The 20269-nt window shown below is 48.9% G+C and overlaps 1 protein-coding gene across 2 annotated transcripts; it reads left to right on the forward strand.

The window, feature by feature from the left end:
* Positions 1 to 1654: 1654 nt before the first annotated feature.
* RPSA (ribosomal protein SA) lies at positions 1655 to 6834 on the forward strand. 2 transcript variants are annotated; one of them, XM_080715882.1, is made up of 7 exons: positions 1655 to 1692; positions 2775 to 2940; positions 3930 to 4048; positions 5003 to 5248; positions 6072 to 6200; positions 6310 to 6475; positions 6693 to 6834. In XM_080715882.1, the coding sequence occupies exons 2-7, from the start codon at positions 2808 to 2810 to the stop codon at positions 6785 to 6787; spliced, it is 888 nt and encodes a 295-aa protein (XP_080572008.1). In that variant the 5' UTR covers positions 1655 to 1692; positions 2775 to 2807; the 3' UTR covers positions 6788 to 6834. The 2 variants fall into 2 exon arrangements, with proteins under 2 accessions (XP_080572008.1, XP_080572009.1); XM_080715883.1 differs by having other exon boundaries at positions 6696 to 6834.
* The last annotated feature ends 13435 nt before the right edge of the window (positions 6835 to 20269 follow it).

Here is a 20269-nt window from a genome sequence, read left to right on the forward strand (position 1 = left end):
ACCCTGTTTCAAAAAATAAAGCAGAAGCCGGGCGTGGTGGCGCACGCTTGTAATCCCCGCGCTTGGGAGGCAGAGACAGGAGGATCGCGCAGGTTCGAAGCTAGCCGCAAGCGCTGGCTTAGGAGACCCTGTTTCCAAATAAAAATGTAAAAATAGGTCTGGGAGTGTAGCCCGGAGGTAGGAAGGCTTCCAGGAACCCCAGTACCACCAAAAATAAATAAATAATAATAAATAAATAAATAAATAAATAAATAAAGCAGAGCCAGGCGTGGTGGCGCTGGCTTGTAATCCCAGCATTCGGGAGGCTGAGACCAGAGGATCGCAGTTTGCAGACAGCCTCAGCTACTTAGTGAGTCCCTTTGCAACTCAGGAAGAACTGGCTTTAAAATAAAGAGTAAATAAGTAGGTAGGACAGGCGATGTAGCTCGGAGGTCGAATGCCCCTGGGTTCCATCCCCAGACGCGCAAGGAAAAAAAAAAAATAGACCTGGGGGTGTAGCTTGGAGGTAGAATGGCCCTGGGTTCAATCCTCTACCATAAAATAAACAACTAGCTCTCCAAGTGATAATACCTCCAGCCAGGTCTGAGACCTATTGTGTAATTAACAATTTGTCTATTTCCTTATAGTCATCTTTTAGTACATAGGGCTTCAAAATTTTCTTTCCATAACTGTCCTCATCCTGAAATTTTTTTGTAGCCTAGAACATATTTGTGGTAATGAGGATGGAACTCAGGGGTGCTCTACCACTGAGCCACACCCTATTCTTTAAAATAGGCTTCTCTAAATTGCAAGGCCGGTCTGGACCTGTCTCATACATGTTTTTAAGTGGCTGCATGGTATTATTGCACGGAAAATACATAGAGGATTGAACCCTGGGGCAGTCTACTTCTGAGCTACTCCCCTAGTCCTTTTTCAATTTATGTTATGGTATTGGAGGCTGAACCTAGCGGCATTCTATCTTCGGGCTGCACCTCAGCCCTATTTTATTTTTTAATCTGAAAGAAGTGTCTCGCTAAATTGCTAAGGCTGGTCTCGATGCCTGGATCCTCCTGTCTCAGCCTCCAAAATCCTGGAATTACAGACTTGTGTATGCCATCGCGGCTGGCACGGAATATATTCTTACTAATCCATTGCATGTACTTTTTTATTCCGAAAAATATCCCTCACGTATATATCTGCGCAGTCTTTTACTTCTTCAGAAAGACCTGTCCGCAGGTGAACACCTGAAATCTGAATTACGTGCTGCTAAATAAGTACTGTAACCCCAGGCGTCGAGCCCCTGGATCTGCTGGGTGGGCGCGCGTGTCCCAGCCCTCCCACGTTACAACCGGACCGCAGCGCGGGTCCGGAAGCGGGTCGGGTCCATCCCGTCACCTGGCCCTGCCCGCGTGCTGGGGTCCCAAACCAGGCCTGGCCCGCGAGCTCAGACCTGGACCAGAACTTTGGAAGATGAAGGAGAGGGGCCGCCGGGCCCAGGAAATCGCCCAGGTGCACTTCCGGCGCGGCCACCGCCCGCCATCCGAGACTGCGCCTGCGCAGGAGGCCGCCTTCCGGGGCGGAGACGTCCGGGCGACGCAACTTCCGGTGTTTCTCCGTTTCCATTGGCTGGCGGTGGGGTATATAAGGGCGTCATTTCCGGCCGCCTGTCCTTTCCGCGCTGCCTAGAGAGGGGTCCATACGGCGTTGTTCTTGGTGAGGTTTTCGGGGTTCCCTGCGTTGTTTAGGGGGGCCGGCACGACCCTCCCGCGCAGACGAGAGGCGTGGGGGCCGCGGGGCCGGTCCGCCTTCCTGCTGCGCGCGATCTTCTCAGCCCGGCGGCCGCACGTGGCCGGGCGCGGCGCGCGGGCCGGGAGGACCGGGGAGCGGGTGGAGGGCGCGCCCCCGCCGGGCTCGGGTGCGGAGAGCGCGCGGCCGCCGAGACCCGCGCCGGATCCCGGGCTGGCCCTTTCCGTTCGGGCCCTGCAGGCCTGGAGTGGAGGAACTTCTCAGCGAGGTTTTGGGAGACTAGTGGCACCGTGGGGAGTTGACCCCGAAACACCCAGCTAAGACTTTTCCAGAAAGTCTGAAACCTCAACACGTGTGTTCTCAGACATGGATGCTCTTATAGTTACCTTGATGCATCCATAACTTATTACTGTGTGCTTTCGGAAGTTAATCAGTTTGCTGCCGGCCGTGGTGGCGCACGCTTGTAATCCCGCACTTGGGAGGCGGAGACAGGAGGATCGGGCTAGTTCGAAGCCAGCCTCAGCTACTTAGTGAGACCCTGTTTCCAAATAAAATATAAAATGGGTCTGGGAGTATAGCCCGGAGGTAGAAAGCCTCTGGGTCCCACCCCCAGTACCACCACCCAAAAAAAAAGTTTGCGGTTTTCTGTGTATCCTCGGTGTTTTGTTTACGCTCTTTTCTCCATATTTTGCCGCGATTCTGTAATGCCCGACTTGTATCTGCTAACACTCTAATCTTATCCCTTCACTACCCTGTCATTGCAGGTGAAATCCATTGCTTTTGATCTTGAAATCGTTTTAAAACGAACCTCTCCTACTTAACTCTCTGGGATGAAAAGAACTAGATACATGGTCTCAGTTGCAGAGTCACTAAGCAGTTGAGAATGGCTTTGAACCTGCGGGATCCTCCTGTCCCAGTCTCCCAATTACTGGGACCCCAAGCCTGGGCCACCAAGGCTGGCTGAAAAGAACTAGATTTAACGTTAATGTTTAGTTTTTTTCCCCCCCAGGGTCTAGATTGTTAATTCCTTTTTCTTTTTTGTCCCTAAGATTCCCGGCGTAACTTAAAGGGAAACTATCACAATGTCCGGAGCCCTCGATGTCCTGCAAATGAAGGAGGAGGATGTCCTCAAATTCCTTGCAGCAGGAACCCACTTAGGTGGCACCAACCTGGATTTCCAGATGGAACAATATATCTACAAAAGGAAAAGCGATGGTCAGCTACTGCTTTCATTTTTGTTGTTGTTGTTAATTTTATTGTTAAAGTACAAGTTCAGATTCTGCTTTCTGGTGGGAAGTACCGGGTCTTCTGGTGATGGCAGGACGTATTGCTAGGCTCTAGTGGGAATGATAGTATGGCAATTGGCAGGTTTAGGTGGAAGTTGAGATGTGAGTTCCTAGTGCCTTTTCTGAATACCCTTACATCCTGGGTACCAAAATAGTTTTATTGCGCTGAGAAAAAGAAGAGGTGAGAATAAATAATGTGGCTTGGAATTAGGGAAGGAAAGTTATGAGAAGGATGTGGAAGGCATTAAGTTGACCAAAGGGACTTTTTTCAGTTTAGAACTAGAGCCACTAAAAGATCTGAGTCTGGAGCCCAGCGTGGTGGCGCACGCTTGTCATCCCAGCATTTGGGAGGCTCAGACAGGACCACAGGTTCACGGCCAGCCTTGGCTACTTAGTGAAGCCTTCCACAACTCAGTGAGACCCTGTTTCAAAATAAAGAATAAAAAATTGGACAGGGGGTGTAGCTCGGAGGTCAAATGCCTCTGGGTTCCATCCCCAGACCTGCAAAAAAAAAAAGATTTAAGCCTGGGAGTGGCTGATGTATAGGAGTTGTAGAACAAACCTAACATTGTAGGTGACAGGGAGGGTTAGCAAGAGGAAAAGAAGTAGGTAAGCACTTAGAGGAGCCCAGGGGGAGGAAAGAAAAACGGCAAGGAGGCTGCACACTATTAAAGCTCAGGGTGGAGGCCAGTTGTGGCCAGTGAGCTGCTGAGTGTCGGAAGTGTGCTACATTAACGGCAGGATTTTCGCTAACACCAGTAGAGCTCGCCTCTGTGACTGGAGTTGATAGTACTTGCTGCCACAAAAGCCTCTCTTTATAGAAAATGTCCATTTGCATAGCCAGATCAAGCCTTTAATCCTACACACACACACACACACCCGGGTCTGATCGCTAGGTAACCAGGCCTTCTCATCCAGGCATCTACATCATAAACCTGAAGAGGACCTGGGAGAAGCTTCTGCTGGCCGCTCGAGCCATTGTTGCCATTGAGAACCCTGCTGACGTCAGTGTCATATCGTCCAGGAACACTGGCCAGGTTTGTAGAGCACTGCTCAGTTTTTGTAGCAATCTTTGCTATTAGGGTAGATTTTTAAATGACTAGTCCTGGTAGCACATGCCTGCAATTTGGGAGGCGGGATGCAAGTTCAATGCTAGCTTCATCCATTTATCCACACCATGTCTCCAAAGGACTGAGCGGTGGTAAGAGTCCCTGGGTTCAATCCCAAGTACCGCCATTAAAAAAGAACACATAAGGCCTGGTGGCACACACCTGTGATCCCAGTGCTTGGGGGCAGAGATGGGAGACTTGTGGGTATGCGGTCAGCGTGCTATAACTTCTCTCAAGGGTTATTCTCCCAAAGGTGACCGGACTCTAGTACTTGAAGGCAGAAAGTTGGCTTTAATTATTGCTGTGAAATGAACTGGGGACTAGTCTTGGCTGCTTCGGCACAGCCAGATTGGGCCAGGCAGTGTTGCTAGGCACTTGGGATATAGTGGAAAAGTCAGGTATTTTTTAAGGGATGAACAAAATCACCTCTGAAGAAGGAAAAAGTAAGGAAAGTGGTAGATGCTGCCTGACACTGGGTGTCTGTGATTAAGTTGGACCAGAGTATCTACGAGGTAACCACAGTTCTCTGCTGGTGCGCTAATTTCTCGTTGCCCTATGAGGGCCGCAGACACGAGTGACCTGCCCAAGTCACTGACGGTGACCAGCTCGGTACTTGGGCAGTGAGGTTTGAGTGTCCAGGGGTTAAGGAGCCATGCTGAAGGGAGCAGGAGGGCATGTACTTTACAGGGCCTGGCAGTAAGGGCGTACAGGTGCCATCCAGCTAACTCGGGTTACTGGGTGCTGTGATTGTGCTTGTATTGTGGGGAGGGATGTTGAGGCTTTCTACTACATGGGCTGCTTCATGTGACCGCAGAGCTGCCAGCATGAGGTGTTGCTAGGAGACGACCCTGGAGTCCTGCTCACTGTCTTGTCTCTTGAAAGCGGGCCGTGCTCAAGTTTGCTGCGGCCACTGGAGCCACCCCGATCGCTGGCCGCTTCACTCCTGGGACCTTCACCAACCAGATCCAGGCCGCCTTCCGGGAGCCGCGTCTTCTGGTGGTGACTGACCCCAGAGCTGACCACCAGCCTCTCACGGAGGCGTCTTATGTCAACCTGCCCACCATCGCGCTGTGCAACACAGACTCTCCCCTGCGCTACGTGGACATCGCCATTCCCTGCAACAACAAGGTAAAGCTCTCAGAGTTGGTGAGTGAATGCTCATGAAAAAGAAGCAGACGGTCCTGTGCACATTGTTAGAGCTTGGAGTTGAGGCCGCTGCTGGCCGATGAACTCGCAAGTGTAGGTAGTGTGCTACACGACGGGCAAGCCTTCGCTAACACTCCACTCTGCCCCAGTGAGTGGAGACTGATAGTAGTCCTTGCTACACGTATCCTGTTACCCACAGCTGCTCTGAAGAGATGGGGCCTGTGGAAAGTGGCCTGATGTTTCTTCTTTCTCTGTTCTACTTAGACCTCACTGGCATTGCTTGGCCTATTTATAGACCAACTTGATATATCTAGGGGCTGGATTCTTTTTTATTCTTTTCATGGTACTGGGGGTGGAACCCAGGGGCTTTCTACCTCTGAGCTATACTCCCAGACCTATTTTTATATTTTATTTGGAAACAGGGTCTCACTAAGTAGCTGAGGCTGGCTTTGAACCTGTGTGATCCTCCTGTCTCAGCCTCCCAAGTGCGGGGATTACAAGCATGCGCCACCACGCCCGGCTAGGGGCTGGATTCTAAAGGATGGGTGGGCTGTGTGTGGTTGAGATACGGGGTCCGCTTGTTATGAGGCCTCAAGACCTGTCTGCAAGTCAGAATTTTCCGAAGAGGAGTGTATTTATGATGGCGGCGCATGGGGACACACTTTTCCTGCGCTGCTTGCAGGGCTTTCGTTTGGTTGTGACTGAGAACCACTCTTTAAAGTGAGAGACATAACTTTTTGGTGTCGCAGGACTCTGGGCAGGTAAGATGAGTGTTAGCTGTTTAGTAACCTCTGTGCTCCCTCAGGGAGCTCACTCTGTGGGGCTGATGTGGTGGATGCTGGCCCGAGAAGTCCTGCGCATGCGTGGCACCATCTCCCGGGAGCACCCGTGGGAGGTCATGCCTGATCTCTACTTCTACAGAGATCCTGAAGAGGTAAGCACCGGGCACCAAAGGCTCGGCACAGAGCACGCACGCACCGTGGTCTGCACTTCCAGGAGCATGGTGTGTCAGTCCCTACTTCAGCTTTTTTTTCTTACAATAGATTGAAAAGGAAGAGCAGGCCGCTGCTGAGAAGGCGGTGACCAAGGAGGAATTCCAGGGCGAATGGACTGCACCAGCCCCTGAGTTCGCCGCTGCCCAGCCTGAGGTTGCAGACTGGTCCGAGGGCGTCCAGGTTCCCTCGGTGCCCATTCAGCAGTTCCCTACTGGTGCGTACACTGGTGTTCAGAGTTTAGGTTTTAAACCAACTTTAATAATGCCTGAGGGCTTTCCGTTCCCAGGGTACCGGTTTGGGTTTGGGCGCTTTTAGAAGGTGCTAGCTGTGTGGCAGTGTGCATCTGAGAGGCTGCGGGGCTGGGCTGGGCTTGGGGTGAGGAGAGTCACCCCTGCGGGCAGAGCTGATGGCTGTTTGGGTTTTCTTTACAGAAGACTGGAGCGCCCAGCCAGCCACTGAAGACTGGTCTGCAGCTCCCACCGCCCAGGCCACGGAGTGGGTCGGAACAACCACCGAGTGGTCTTAAGCTGCCTAAAGACACCAGTGAAGTGGAAATGAGGTTGACGGGAAATAAACCTGAGTTTTTAAAAGCTCTGCCTGCGTGGGGTCTTCATTCCAGGCCAGGCCTGGGTTGCTTCTCAGACCGCGGGGGAAAGTGGCTTCTCGCTGTGGAGTTGGGTGTTAAGGCTGAGCTGGGTGGCAGGATTCCAGGGGCATTTCATTCGCCTCAGCCCGTGTGTTGAAGTTTTTGACACAGATAAGAACCATCACTAGTGCTGTACATCATAGCGGTGAGCTTTATTTGTGACTTGTATATTTCAGCTACAAAAATAAGGTAGTTAAGTGACTAAAACAGTTCTATGAACTTGCCTACCTGACTTAAGGGTTTATAGAGCAACTGCTGGCCTCCATTCAAATATTCACAAGAGGCTTCGTGAAGTTTCACAAAGTTTAACCTGTCAAAGCATTTCTTCATGTGTAAAGTGGTAGGATAAATAAAAGCCTCTGCCTATGGTGGAAATGGCAAAGCTTTTTTACTTTGTGTTCAGCAGTGCTGGGAATCCGGTACTCTGCTCCAAGGATGTGGCAGGGCAAGAACCTTCCCCTTGAGAAATTTTAACTAGGGCTCGTTCAGCGAGGACAAACGAGTAACGACGGCATTGACAAGTCAAGATGAGAAGTATAGAGTTGGCTCTAGGAGCAAGGCCAAGTTCACGGCCTCAGGACTTCCAGCAAAGGGTTAACTAAATACCCACATTTGCTAGCTTTTTGCTGACATTTGACCTGTTATATAATGGCCAACCATCTGTCAAGACGGCCTCCCATGGATGGCCCCCAAAATGTTTAAAAGTTATCCTGGGAGAGAAAAGTTTCTGGAATGGGTTGATTACCCAGAAGAGGGCAGTTCGCTGGTCAGCCTGCCCCAGCAGGACAACTAAAACCTGGCAGGATCCAGTCACTTGTACCCCCACTGGTGTTCAACTCGGGTATTCCCATCCAAGGTGGTGTGTGCCTGAGAGCAGAGCATCTTTGAGAAACGCCCAGCACCTGGTAGCACAACAGCATCCGCTGCTTCCTCTGGGAACAGAAGTGCCCCTCAGACCGCAGGTTTCAGTTTCAAATTCCTGTTCCTTTTCTGAGCTTGGCCTTGTCCAGCAGAGCTTAATGGTCCTGGACAACGGGTCCATAAGAACCAGTCTACATTATTGCTAGAGAGGAAGAAAGGCATGAAGGAATTAGATCAAGGTAGTTGGGTCCTCCCTGGAGTGGGAACATGGCCACTGCCCTCAAGGCAGGAGGAGATCTTTAAAGCAGAGGCCCCACCAGCCAAGCAAAACTGCCCAGGAGCACGGCAAATGGAATTAGAGCCAACTTTTAAGGTTTTTTTGTTTTTTGTTTTGTTTTTTGTGCTGGGGATTGAGTCTGGGGGTGTTCTCCAAGCTACACTTTATTTTTTGAAGCAGGGTCTCACTAAATTGCTGAAGCTGGCTTCAAACCTGTGATTGAGCCTCAGCCTAGTACTGGGATTACTGGCTGTGTTTACGCATGGGACCTTTGTGAGTCCTGAGGGTCATCCCAGGCGGAGGCTGGTCCTGTGGTCCCTCGGGAGTGGCTCCAGGCAGAGTTCTGATGAGAAGGGAAGCTGACCCCTGCTCAGCCTGCGCTGTGCTGAATACATCCTCCATGCTGCCCGAGGAGGTGATCTTGGGTCCACCGCCTCATCCCAGTGACGAGGGCCAGGGGCAAGTAGAACACTGCCGACAACTGGGTGAGGAAGGAGAACCACTGAGTGTCCCAGGAACGGGGCATGGTGGCACATGCCTGTGATCCCAGTGCCTAGGAGGCAGAGGCAGGGGGAGCACGTGCTCAAGGCGGGCCTCAGCAAGTAGACCTTGTTTCTGTTTTGTTTTTTGAGGTACTGGGGGTGGAACCCGGAAGGATTCTACCTCCAAGATAAACCCCCATCCCTATTTTCATACTTTATTTTGAAACGGGTCTCACTGAGTTCCGAAGGGCCTCACCAAGTAGCTTAGGCTGGCCAGGAACCTGCGATCCTCCTGCCTCAGCCTCCCAAATGCTGAGATTACAAGTGTACACCACAACGCCTGGCTTAGACCCTGTTTCAATAGTTTAAAAAGAAAAGTTTAAAAAAAAAAATAGCACTGGGGATGTAGCTTAGAAGTGAATGCCTGCCTCTACCCGGCTCCCTTCTATTTCCATGAGATCCCCACCCTTCTCTCTAGCTTCCACATAGAGGATAAACATGCCATCATGTTAATAATATGCAGGTTAAAAGAAATGATGCTATCCGGGCCCTAGGCTCAGTCCTGAGCAGTGCCCACAATCCTGCTGTTGGGGGAATTTGAGCGATAGGGCATTTGGCTTACATTTCAAAAGGCCCTGCTCCTCACATTTATCCATGGGGGCCCCTGTGGTTCTAGATCCCTTCGCTCTCACCTGGCTGGTTGCAAGGCGTACTTTATTGTTGGACTTTATCCTATAGGTGTGTAGCATTTGAGTGTGGCAAAATTTTGTGTAGACATTTCTAAGCACCCACGCTGCCAAGTCTGCTGCAGTCTAACTCCAGGAGCATCAGACCTTGTCGCACTGTACTGACTGTGTGCCTTCCACCTTGAGCATGCCTCAGGATTTCTTCCTTACACCACAGAAATTGAACACACGAGGGCACCAGAATTCAGAGTCCTATGCAACCTTAGAAGAGATTAGTCTGTCTTGACTGCTGTTTTAGGAAACTCTGGACCAGTTTGTATTGGTGTGTGAACGTATTAATGTCAATATTGCCAGCACTTTGCCAAAACTAAGGATGTGTGTCCCATTTACATCAAAGGGCAACTTGCAGCTTTCCCAGTGAGTCTTGAGTGGTTCCCTTGAGCTGGGTGTCACTTTCTGAACTTGGCTAGTGTAGCCTCAGCAGGGCACTGTGTGTGTGAGCGCAGTGTGGTGCTCTTTGGGAGTGTGCCTGCCCCTTAGCCTTGGCCTGGAGCCCACACATCAGCATGCTGTGACCCACGTCTTAGGTGCAGCAAGGACCCCATCAGAGCTCTTGGGCGCCTCCCCAGACCCACAGAGCTTTGTGTGAGGGACTGAACGCAGACACCATAGCCTGCTTCTAATACGTTCCCCTCTTAACCCTGCCGCCTCATTCCAAAGGGAACCAACATGTTGAGTGCATCCCTGTGGGGTGCTTTGTGCTGAGACTGGCTGAAATGAGGAAACTTGGGCTGACCGTGTTGTGACAGACTCAAGGACACAGTCACCTTGACCTGGTCATGTGGCATGCCTGTGTGTGTAACAGGATTCTGACTGTTAGATTGTAATGCTGCTCCTCTATGGGAGAAAAAAAATTAATATAAAGAAAAATTATTTTAAAGCAAAAAAAAAAGATGCTATATTTTATCAGGATGACTGTCATCTTTCAATCCGTTTAACAACAACAAAGTGTCCTGAAAATCTCGCTACACTGAAGATTCTCACACTGCTTTCCCAAAGGTTTCTTTTTTTTTTTTTTTTTTTTTTTTTTCTTTTTCTTTTTTTTTTTTATTGGTGCACTGTATTCATACATCATAGTGGGATACAAACTTTTGTAGACATACATGCACACATCGCCCAGTCAGCCCCCACCCGATCCCCACCCCATTCTCTCCCCATCCCTCCCTCCCATGCTTGGCTTAGTGGTTGACATCTAGTATTATAGCAATTTATCCAAAATTAAAAATGATAATCTCACATAACAGTTTCATTTGTCTGATACCAAGCTTTTGATGACTTAAAGATAACATTTCAATATTTCTTTTTGCTTTCTTTCTTACCAGAGAATATTTTTTTCTTTTTTTTAGGTGAAACTATCATATATTTATTTTTCAGAAAAAAATCTATCCTGCTATGGAATATGGACTCTAGATACCCAAAACAATCTCGAAGCAAAAACAAAGCTAGAAGATGTATATTTTCTGATTTCAAACCATATAAAGCTACAATAATTGAAACAGTGTAGTACTGTTCTAAAGGCAGATATATAGACCATTGGAGTTAAATACAAGCCTAGAGCTAACTTCTTCCCTATATTGTCAAGTTATTTTTGACAAGGTTTCCACGAAGATTTGGTGGTGGAAATAATACTCTTTTAACTAAATATTGTTGAAAAATAATAATTACATGGAAAAGAATAAAATTGGACCCTTACCTAATCCCACATACAAGTATTAACTCAAACTAGATAAAAGACCTAAATATAAATCTTAAGACTATAAACTTTTAGGAGAAAATCTGGGTCATAAAACCTCACAACATTGAAATTGGCAGTGATTTCTTGGATATGATTTCAATGGCACAGGCAACAGAATAATATACAAACTCCCTAAAAAATAAAAGAAAATAATGTATATCCAAAGACAATGTAAACAGAGTTAAAAGTTACTAATAGAATTGCATAAAATATTTCCAAATGCTATATCTGAAGGTATATTAATATTCCAACTAGAAATCCTAAAAATTAACAACAATAAAGGCAAACAATACAATTTAGAGATAGGTAAAAGACTAACATAAATAATGAATCTCCACAGATAACCAATCTTAGTTGTCTGTTGGATGGAAACTCTTGTTTCTCTGGTTCTGGTGAGTGTTACCTATTTCTTCTTTGTAGTTAATCTCTTTGAGTATTTTCTCTAGCGCTGGTTTTGAAGACATAAATTCCTTCAGTTTCTGTTTGTCATGGAAGCTTCTTATTTCTCCATCTAATTTGATAGAAAGTTTTGCTGGATAGGAAATTTTTGGCTGGAAGTTGTTTTCTTTCAGAGTTTGGAGTATGTTACTCCAAGCCCTTCTGGCTCTCATGACTTGGTTTGGGAAGTCTGGAGTGATTCTAATTGGTTTGCCTCTGAATGTCACTTGGCCCTTTGTTTTTGTTGCCTTTAAGATTCTCTGCTTGGCTTCCACATTGGTCATTTTGACAATTATATGGCGTGGGGATCCTCTTCTCGGATCCTGTCTAAAGGGAGTTCTATAAGTTTCCTGGATCTGTGTATCAACCTCTTGCTCTATATTTGGAAAATTTTCTGCTATTACTTCCTTGAAGAGATTGTTGATCCCTTTGGTATCACTTTCTTTTCCCTCCTCTATTCCAATTATTCTTAGGTTAGCTCTCTTAAGATGGGCCCATATTTCTTCAGTGTCAGATTCCTGCTGTTGGATGTCTTTTTCTAGATTAGAAACTATGCATTCATTTTTGGATTGCTCATCTTCTAAGAGCGAGATTCTGTTCTCCATGTGGTCTAATCGGTTGTTTGTGCTTTGAATTGAGGCCTTTACTTCATTAATTGCATCCTTTATCTCTTTTTGGCTCTCTCTGAGTTCTTTTCGAAGCACCTCTATTATTTCTACAGTTATTTTCCTGATTTGATCTTCTAGAAATCTCTGATTTTCTGTTTTATCGGGTTCTGATGTTGTGGGGTTGTGGGCATTCATTGCTTCAGTGTTATTCCTCTTTCCCATGATTTTGGAAGTTTGTGCCTTCTCTGGGTTCTTCCCTTGGGTCACTATGGCTTCACTTAAGGTGCTCTGGATCTCAAGTCTGTATTATCTCAGACCCTACTACTCCTTTACTGGGTTGTATCACAGATTCTCTGACCCAGGGAGTCGATAGAGGCTGCTTTAAACTATGGGGGGGTGCCAGGTTGCACGCTCTCCTATGGTGTGATATCTCTGCCACCACCACTCCCTCACTGGGTCAAGTCCCAGGAGGCACAATACTGGGATTTCTCCTCTGTGGCCCGCAATTTGACTCACTGTTCTTGAGTACGTAGATGTAGCTGTACTGGACTCGGTGAATTCACTGCTGCTCCCAAAGGTTTCTAACATTCAGTAATTCCAAAAGGTTCTGCGGCTCATGTGGAGGGGGGTGTGAGGGGGCACTAGGAATTGAACCCTGGGGCATTCTACCTCTGAGATACACCCCAGCCTCGTTTCTTTTATTTTGAAACAGGGTCTCTTTAAGTTGCAGAGGACCTCTTTAAGTTGTTGGGGCTGGCTACAAACCTGCCATTCTCCCTTGTGGCCTCCCAAGTACTAGGGTTATGGGTGTGCACCACCACACCTGGCTCTCCAGGTGATTTTAATAAAGGCCCTTGTAAAAGACCCTGTAAAAGAGTGTGTGTATAAAACTAGGGTGTGGGCCCAGGGGGCGTACTACCTCTGAGCTACACCCTCAGTCCTTTTTATTTTTTATTTTGAAAAAGGGCCTCACTGAATTGCTGAGGCTGACCTCCAGTCTGTGATGCTTCTGTCTCATGCTTCCTAGTCCTGGGATTACAGGCATGCACCATCACACCTGGCTTTGGGCAACTTTGGAAACCCCATTGGGCCTCCTCCAGGTGCAGCCGATCAGAGCAACCCCAGGCTCTGGGGATAAGAACGCAGCAGGAGCAGAGGTGACCTAAGGGTTTGAGTGGCATGCGCTTTTCTCCTGCTGAGACCCACTTGCCTCAGAGGGAGAGCAGCCACCAGAGTCCCTGACCTGGGCTGGCCTTGCTCACAGGCCTGGGGCAGAATGCAGGCTGCCCGGGAGCTGGGGATCCTGGATGGCCTCGCTGGGGCTGGGTCTTTGGGGGTGCTGGGTCCCGCCCTCTCTGAGGATGGTCAGGGTTTGTTCTAGGAGCAGCAAGCAATTTTGCAACTTTTGCTATTGTCCCATAGAGGCTAGCAAGTCACCTGCCCACGCCCAAGGCTTACCCAAGTGTGGATGTCCCAAGGCCGAGCTCATAAGCCCCTGGAGAAATGAGAAGACCGGGCAGGGGATCTAGGCCTGTCTTGGCAAAGCCCAGTGCTGCCAGGCCGCCGAGAGGCCACTCCCCCGCAATTCTGGAGAGAGCTGACCCACTAGAAGTCAGAGATGTCCCTGTCCCCGTCCTCCAAAACCTCTAAAACTGTAGCCTGTGCTCAAACAGGTCAGGAAACAGCCACAGAAGGACGGGAAACTCCACCCAGGCCAGCTTCCCAGGCCACTCTCGTGGACGTGGCGGTGCTTGGGCGCGGGGCTCTTGGTCCTGGGCGGCCGTGGCTGGGGACTCCGGGACCAGCCCGCTGGGCCAGCAGTGCTCCGACGAGGACCACGCCTGCTCTGGGCAGCCGTGTCTCCGCCCGGTGACCTCCCGAGACCCCATGGTGCGGGGCTGCGCCCGGGCGCCTTATCTCTTGCGCATCAGCCCGGGCCTGGGCCACCCTGCTCCGAACCCGCACAAGCCCGGGCAGCTGGGGCCCCCAATCCGATGCCGGCCTCCGGGCCCAGCCAGGGTGAAGGCCGCAGGTGCAGGCGCTCCTCCTCCTCCACCCTCCGGCCCCTGTCTGCCCGCGACCCCGGCTGGGGTGGGCGCACGCGTGGCCTCCCCCCGGTTCTGAGCCCCAACGGCCGCCCCCCAACCCCCGCCACCTCCCCATGGGTCCCGCGCTCGGACATTTGGAGATTAGAATCCAGGCCCCTCCAGGTCCAGTAGCTGCTGACGAGGCAGATAGGTCCTCGCGAGGGAGGCAGCACACTTGGCCTCCTGGAACCAGAGCGATCGGAATAAATGAGCCCTGAAAGGCAGGGCTGGCGCCCAGGATGCCAGGAGGGAGCCGTCCACGTGGCTGGCCATCTGCAGTGTCTTTGTTAACTACACAAAGTGTGACTTTGCTTTTAATTACAAATGCCATCAGCCTGTGTACAGATCTGAGCAGAGCAGGTCCCAGTTACAGTCATTTTATAGCAGAGATTTCTAATCATGCAAACTATTAACATTTCGTCTATTACTAAATTGCAGCCACTTAAAAAATAATAAACACAGGGCCGGGGATGTGGCTCCGGTGGAGTGCGTGCTTAGCAGGCGTGAGGCCCTGGGTTGGATCCGCAGCAGCAGCAGCAGCAGCAGCAGCAGCAGCAGCAGCAGCAGCAGCAGCAGCAGCAAAAAAATAAAAAAATAAAAATAAAAAGCCTAACATCAAAATCCAACAAGTTGTGTGGTTGAAAGCAGAATCATTCTTTCAAGAAACTTGCTGAAGGCCAGTCATGGTGGCGCACACTCATAATCCCAGCATTCGGGAGGCTGAGACAGGAGGATGGCAGTTTGAGGACAGACTCAGATACTTAGGCCCTTTGCAACTCAGTGAGACCCTGTTTCAAAATAAAGAATAAAAGCCGGGCGTGGTGGCTCACGCCTGTAATACTTGCGCTTGGGAGGCTGAGATAGGAGGATCACACAAGTTCGAAGCCAGCCTCAGCTACTTAGTGAGGCTCTCACTAAGTAGCTGAGGCTGGCTTCGAACTTGTTTCCAAATAAAATATAAAAAAAGGGCTGGGAGTATAGTCCGGAGGTAGAAAGCTCCTGGGTTCCACCCCGGTACCACCACAAAAAAAAAAATAGGGTTGGGGATGTCGCTTAGAGGCAGAATGCCCCTGGGTTCCACCCTCAGTACAGCCAAAAAAAAAAAAAAAAAAAAGAATACAAAATAGGGCTGGGGGTGTATCTTGGAGATAGAATGCCCCTGGATTCCATGATTCCATTCCCAGTACTGCAAACAAACAAACAAACAAAACAAACAAACAAAAAAACCCACAAAAAACAAAAAGAAAAGAAAAAGAGAAGAAAAGTAAAAAAAGAAGCTCACTGACCCAGCAGGATCGCAGGCTCCAGGTCAGCCTCAGCAACTTAGCTCAGACCCTCTTCCCCCAAACTGGGGCAGAAAGTTTGCATTATTCAGACTCCAGTGTCGTTCATCTCTTCTGGACACATCCTCCTAGATGCACCCAGAAGTAACCTTTAGCCAGCTCTGGTTAACTGGGCTCCTTGGGGCCACTGCTGTTGGCACACATGATCGCCCGTCACCGCATGGCTCACCTGCTTCCAGGGTGTGCCTCCCTTAAAGGCGTGATGGAATCATTGGCTGGTGAAGTCATGAACTGTAAGCTACCTGTGAGGAGGAATTTAGCACTTTATCTTCACAAAGCCCTTTACAAGTAACGGCATGCCCCTCCCTGGGACTCCCCGGTGAATCCACACACACCTGGATTCAGTTCAGACCAAGCTAAATTTGCCCTGAGTGAAAATTGACTGGAGGCTGGCCTCCCCAGGCATGGGACTCTTATTTGTCTAGCATTGTTTTCATGAAAAAGAAATCTTACAGAAGTCCCTCTGTACTTGGAGAGCTCTTTGAGAAACCTGCCTGGAAACCGGACGTGGTGGCGCAGGCTTGTAATCCCAACATTTGGGAGACTGAGACTGGAGGATCGCGGTTTGCAGACAGCCTCAGCAACATAGTGAGGCCTTCTGTAACTTAGCGAAACCCTGTTTCAAAATAAAGAATAGAAAACAGGGCAGGGGGTGTAGCTCAGAGGTCGAATGCCTCTGGATTTCATCCCCAGACCCATAAGAAAAAAAAAAAAGAAAGCAAGTAATCTTCCCGGAAGACCAGGGATGCTGACAAGCGCCATCTTGGTCTAGTACAGAGAGCCTGAAGGAGGCACAGCCTGGGTCCTTTGTGCTTGTAGAACAGAATACATATCTTTCTCAAATCAGGCTGCCAGCTGAGAAGCTTGGAGAAAATGGGAAAGAGTTATTGGCAACTTTGGTTTAAAACAAAAATCACTTCCCCATGCAGGGGTGTACACATATAATCCCAGTACTTGGGAAGCAGAGACAGGGGAAATCACAGTTTGAAGGCCAGCCTCAGCAACTTATCAAGGCCCTCTACAATTTAGTGAGACCTTATTTCAAAAATAAATAAATAAAACAGGGTTAGAATGCCTCCGAGTTCAAACCTCAGTACCATACATACATAAATACATAAATAAAATAAAAACGTTAAAAATCAGGTTTTTCTCAGCTGTCTACATATGCTGTCTACGATATTCTGTCTACATTATAATATATTTTTGGGGTCAATAGGATTAGAAACTAGGTTTTGAAGCCAGGCGTGGTGGCACACACTTGTAATCCCAGTACTTGGGAGGTTGACACAGGAGGATTGCAGGTTCGTAACCAGCCTCAGCAATTGAGTGAGGCACTCTGCAACTTAGCGAGGCCCTGTTTCAAAATAAAAGAATAAAATAGGGCTTTGGGTGAATCTCAGGGGTAGAATGCTCCTGGGTTCCAACACCAGTACTACAAAACAAACAAAAAACCAAAAAAACCTAGATTTTTAGTTTATCAACGGGCAATAAATTAGAGATGGGCGCTTCTATTTATAGAGATCTCATTGTGTCCAGGCAGTGTTATAAGCGTTTTTTTTTTAAAGGGGAAAAAAAAAGCTGGGCGTGGTGGCTCACGCTTGTAATCCCAGCATTCGGGTGGCTAAGACAGGAGGATCGAGGTTCGTGAATAGCCTCAGCTACTCAGGGAGGCCCTTTGCAACTTAGTGAGACCCTGTTTCAAAATAAAGAATAAAAAAATAGGGCTGGGGGTGTAGCTCAGAGGTAGAATGTCCCTGGGTTCCATCCCCAGTACCGCAAAAAAAAAAAAAAAAAAAAACCCAGAACCTAGCAATAATCCCAATCTCTGAGTGCACGCTGGCAACAGACTTACTTAGCTCTGTGATTGAAGGTATTTCCTTCACAGACCACCAGGCACTTAGCTGCTGGGGGAGTGAGAATTCAAACAAGGAGAATTCGTTTTGCTCAAGGAGTCTCCTCCTTACGGTTGAGGCAGGCCTCACAGCCTGTCTCTTGTCTCTGGATAACTGACGTCAGTGATTAGAATCGAGGCTCCTGCCCTGCCCTGGCTGACGTCACACGAGCACATTCTTAGTCTGGGTCTCTCCTTTTGCTAGAAGCCTCCTCTGGTGCTGTGCGCCCATGGTTTCCTTCTCTGGTGGTTGTGTGGGGCGGATGCGTCACGCAGCTTGGGTGCAGGACGTTTAACCGCAGGGGTATGGCTGGGCGAGTTCTAACACGGCAAACTGGAACCATCCCAGCCTCTTGCTTAGGTTGCCATTATGCAGGTTCTCACTGGCCGCACACAATTGTGACTGGACCTAGCAGAGCCGAGGGGGACAGACGGAGCTGTGGGCGTGGAGCCGGGGACACAGAGGCTTTGTCTGGGTGGCTGGCAGCCCCGCCGCCGTGTCACACTCCTCTGTTTACCATTGAAAGTGGGAGCCGTGGGGCTGCAAATCCTAAGGGCAAGGTTAAGGGCCCCAAGCGGACAGACTGACACTGGAAGTAAAGGTTGACGCGCAAAGGAGGAGCGATTCAGACTCGCTTTTGGCAGATATGGTAAAAAAAATAAAAAACAAAAAGCAATTCATTCTTATTTACCTTCCAATAATTAAAAATGGTTTCATAGTGGTTGTGAAGCACAACACTCGGTTTTATTATATCTACATGGCAAAATAGCACTGTTGCTGAAAATCTCTGGCCTAACTTTATGTTATTGTACCAGGGATTGCGCTCAGTAGCCCTCTATCTCTTAGCTACACCCAGCCTGTTTCTTTTTCTTTTCAAATTTTGAAACAGAGTCTTACCAAGTTGCTGAGGGGCTTACTAAGTAGACTCAAGCCTGTAGTTCTTCTAGCTCAACCTACCGAGTAATGGGACTGCGTGCATGCTCCCTTCCTATCTCTCTATCTCTGTTTCTCCCTCTCCTCTCCTCTCCTCTCCTCTCCTCTCCTCTCCTCTCCTCTCCTCTCCTCTCCTCTCCTCTCCTCTCCTCTCCTCTCCTCTCCTCTCCCCTCCTCTCTCCTCTCCTCCTCTCCTCTCCTCCTCTCCTCTCCTCTCCTCTCCTCTCCTCTCCTCTCCTCTCCTCTCCTCTCCTCTCCTCTCCTCCTCTCCTCTCCTCTCCTCCTCTCTCCTCCTCTCCTCTCCTCTCCTCTCCTCTCCTCTCCCCTCCTCTCCTCTCCTCTCCTCTCCTCTCCCCTCCTCTCCCCTCCCCTCCCCTCCCCTCCTCTCATCTTCTCTTTCCTCCTTTCCTTCTTTCCTGGAAGTTGAACCCAGGGCGCTCTACCACTGTGCCCTTTTTATTTAACAGGGTCTCCTTAAGTTGTCCAAGCTTGCCTGGAACTGAGGCTCCTCCAGCCTCAGCCTTCCGGGGCACTGAGATTATAGGTGTGCACTGCTGCGCCCGGCTCCACAGAAGTTATTTTGATAAATATAAGAACAAAAGGCCGGGCGTGGTGGCACACGCTTGTAATCCCCACTCTTGGGAGGTGGAGACAGGAGGATAGTGCAGGTTCGAAGCCAGCCGTGCTGGCTTAAGAGACCCTGTTTCCACATATAAAAAATATAAAATAGGTCTGGGAGTGTAGCCCGTGGGAGTGTAGCTGGAGGTAGAAGGGCTTCCAGGAACCCCAGTATCACCAAAAATAAAAAATAAAAACAAATGAAAATAGTACCTGTTGGTATTTGTGGTGGTTTGATTGCTAGCGCCGCTCTAACAAATACAAGTCAGGTGGCTAAAACAACAGGAATGTATTTTCTCACAGTTCTTCAAGTTTGAAGTCTGAGATCGGGTTTTCAGCAGAACTGCTTCCTTCCTTCCTTCCTTCCTTCCTTCCCTTCTTTCTTTCTCTTTTTCCTTCATATTGAACCCAGAGGCATTTTATCTCCAAGCCACATCCCCAACCTAATTTATTTCTTATTTGGAAACAGGGTCTCACTAGGTTGCTGCGAGCCTCCCTCAGTTGCCTAGGCTGGACTTGAGCCTGTGATCCACCTGTCTCAGCCTCCCAAGTAGTGGGATTACAAGAATGCACTACCATGCCTGTATAGCAGGATTGGCTCTTTGGGAGGCCTGCAGGAAGCTTCTGTCCCAGGCTTCTCTCCTTGGCTACTAGATGACCAGCTTCTTTTTTCTTCTTCTTCTTCTTCTTCTTCTTCTTCTTCTTCTTCTTCTTCTTCTTCTTCTTCTTCTTCTTCTTCTTCATTTATTTATTTATTTAATTTATTTTGTGGTACTAAGGATTGAACCCAGGGGCATTCTACCTCTGAACTACACCCCCAGCCCTGTTTTCTATTCTTTATTTTGAAACTAGGTCTCACTGAGTTGCAAAGGACCTCACTAAGTAGCAGAGGCTGTCCTCGAATCGCGATCCTCCTGTCTCAGCTTCCCAGATGCCGGGGTGACAAGCGTGCCCACCACGCCCGGCTTAGATGGCCATTCTCTTCTCTCTTCAGACTATCTTCCCCTATGTGGCCTCAGTGTGCAAATTACTCCGTTGTATACAGACAGGCTTCAGATTATGGCCCACCTTAATGATACATTTTTAAAAATTAGTTAATTAATGTTTGCGGTGCTGAGGATGGAACCCAGAGGTGTTCTACCTCTGTGCTACAACCCCAGCCTTGTTTTATTTCTTTTATTTTGAAACAGGGTTTCACTAAGTTACTGAGGGCCTCACTAAGTTGCCGAGGCTGGTCTCAAATGTGCAAACCTCCTGTCTTGTCCTCCCATGTCCTGGGGCTGCAGGCATGTACCACCACCCCCGGCTAGTGATGTATTTTAACTTGACCTCCATAAAGACT

The sequence above is a fragment of the Muscardinus avellanarius genome (genome assembly GCF_963383645.1).
Source record: "Muscardinus avellanarius genome assembly, chromosome: 18".
Classification (NCBI taxonomy): Eukaryota; Metazoa; Chordata; class Mammalia; order Rodentia; family Gliridae; genus Muscardinus; species Muscardinus avellanarius.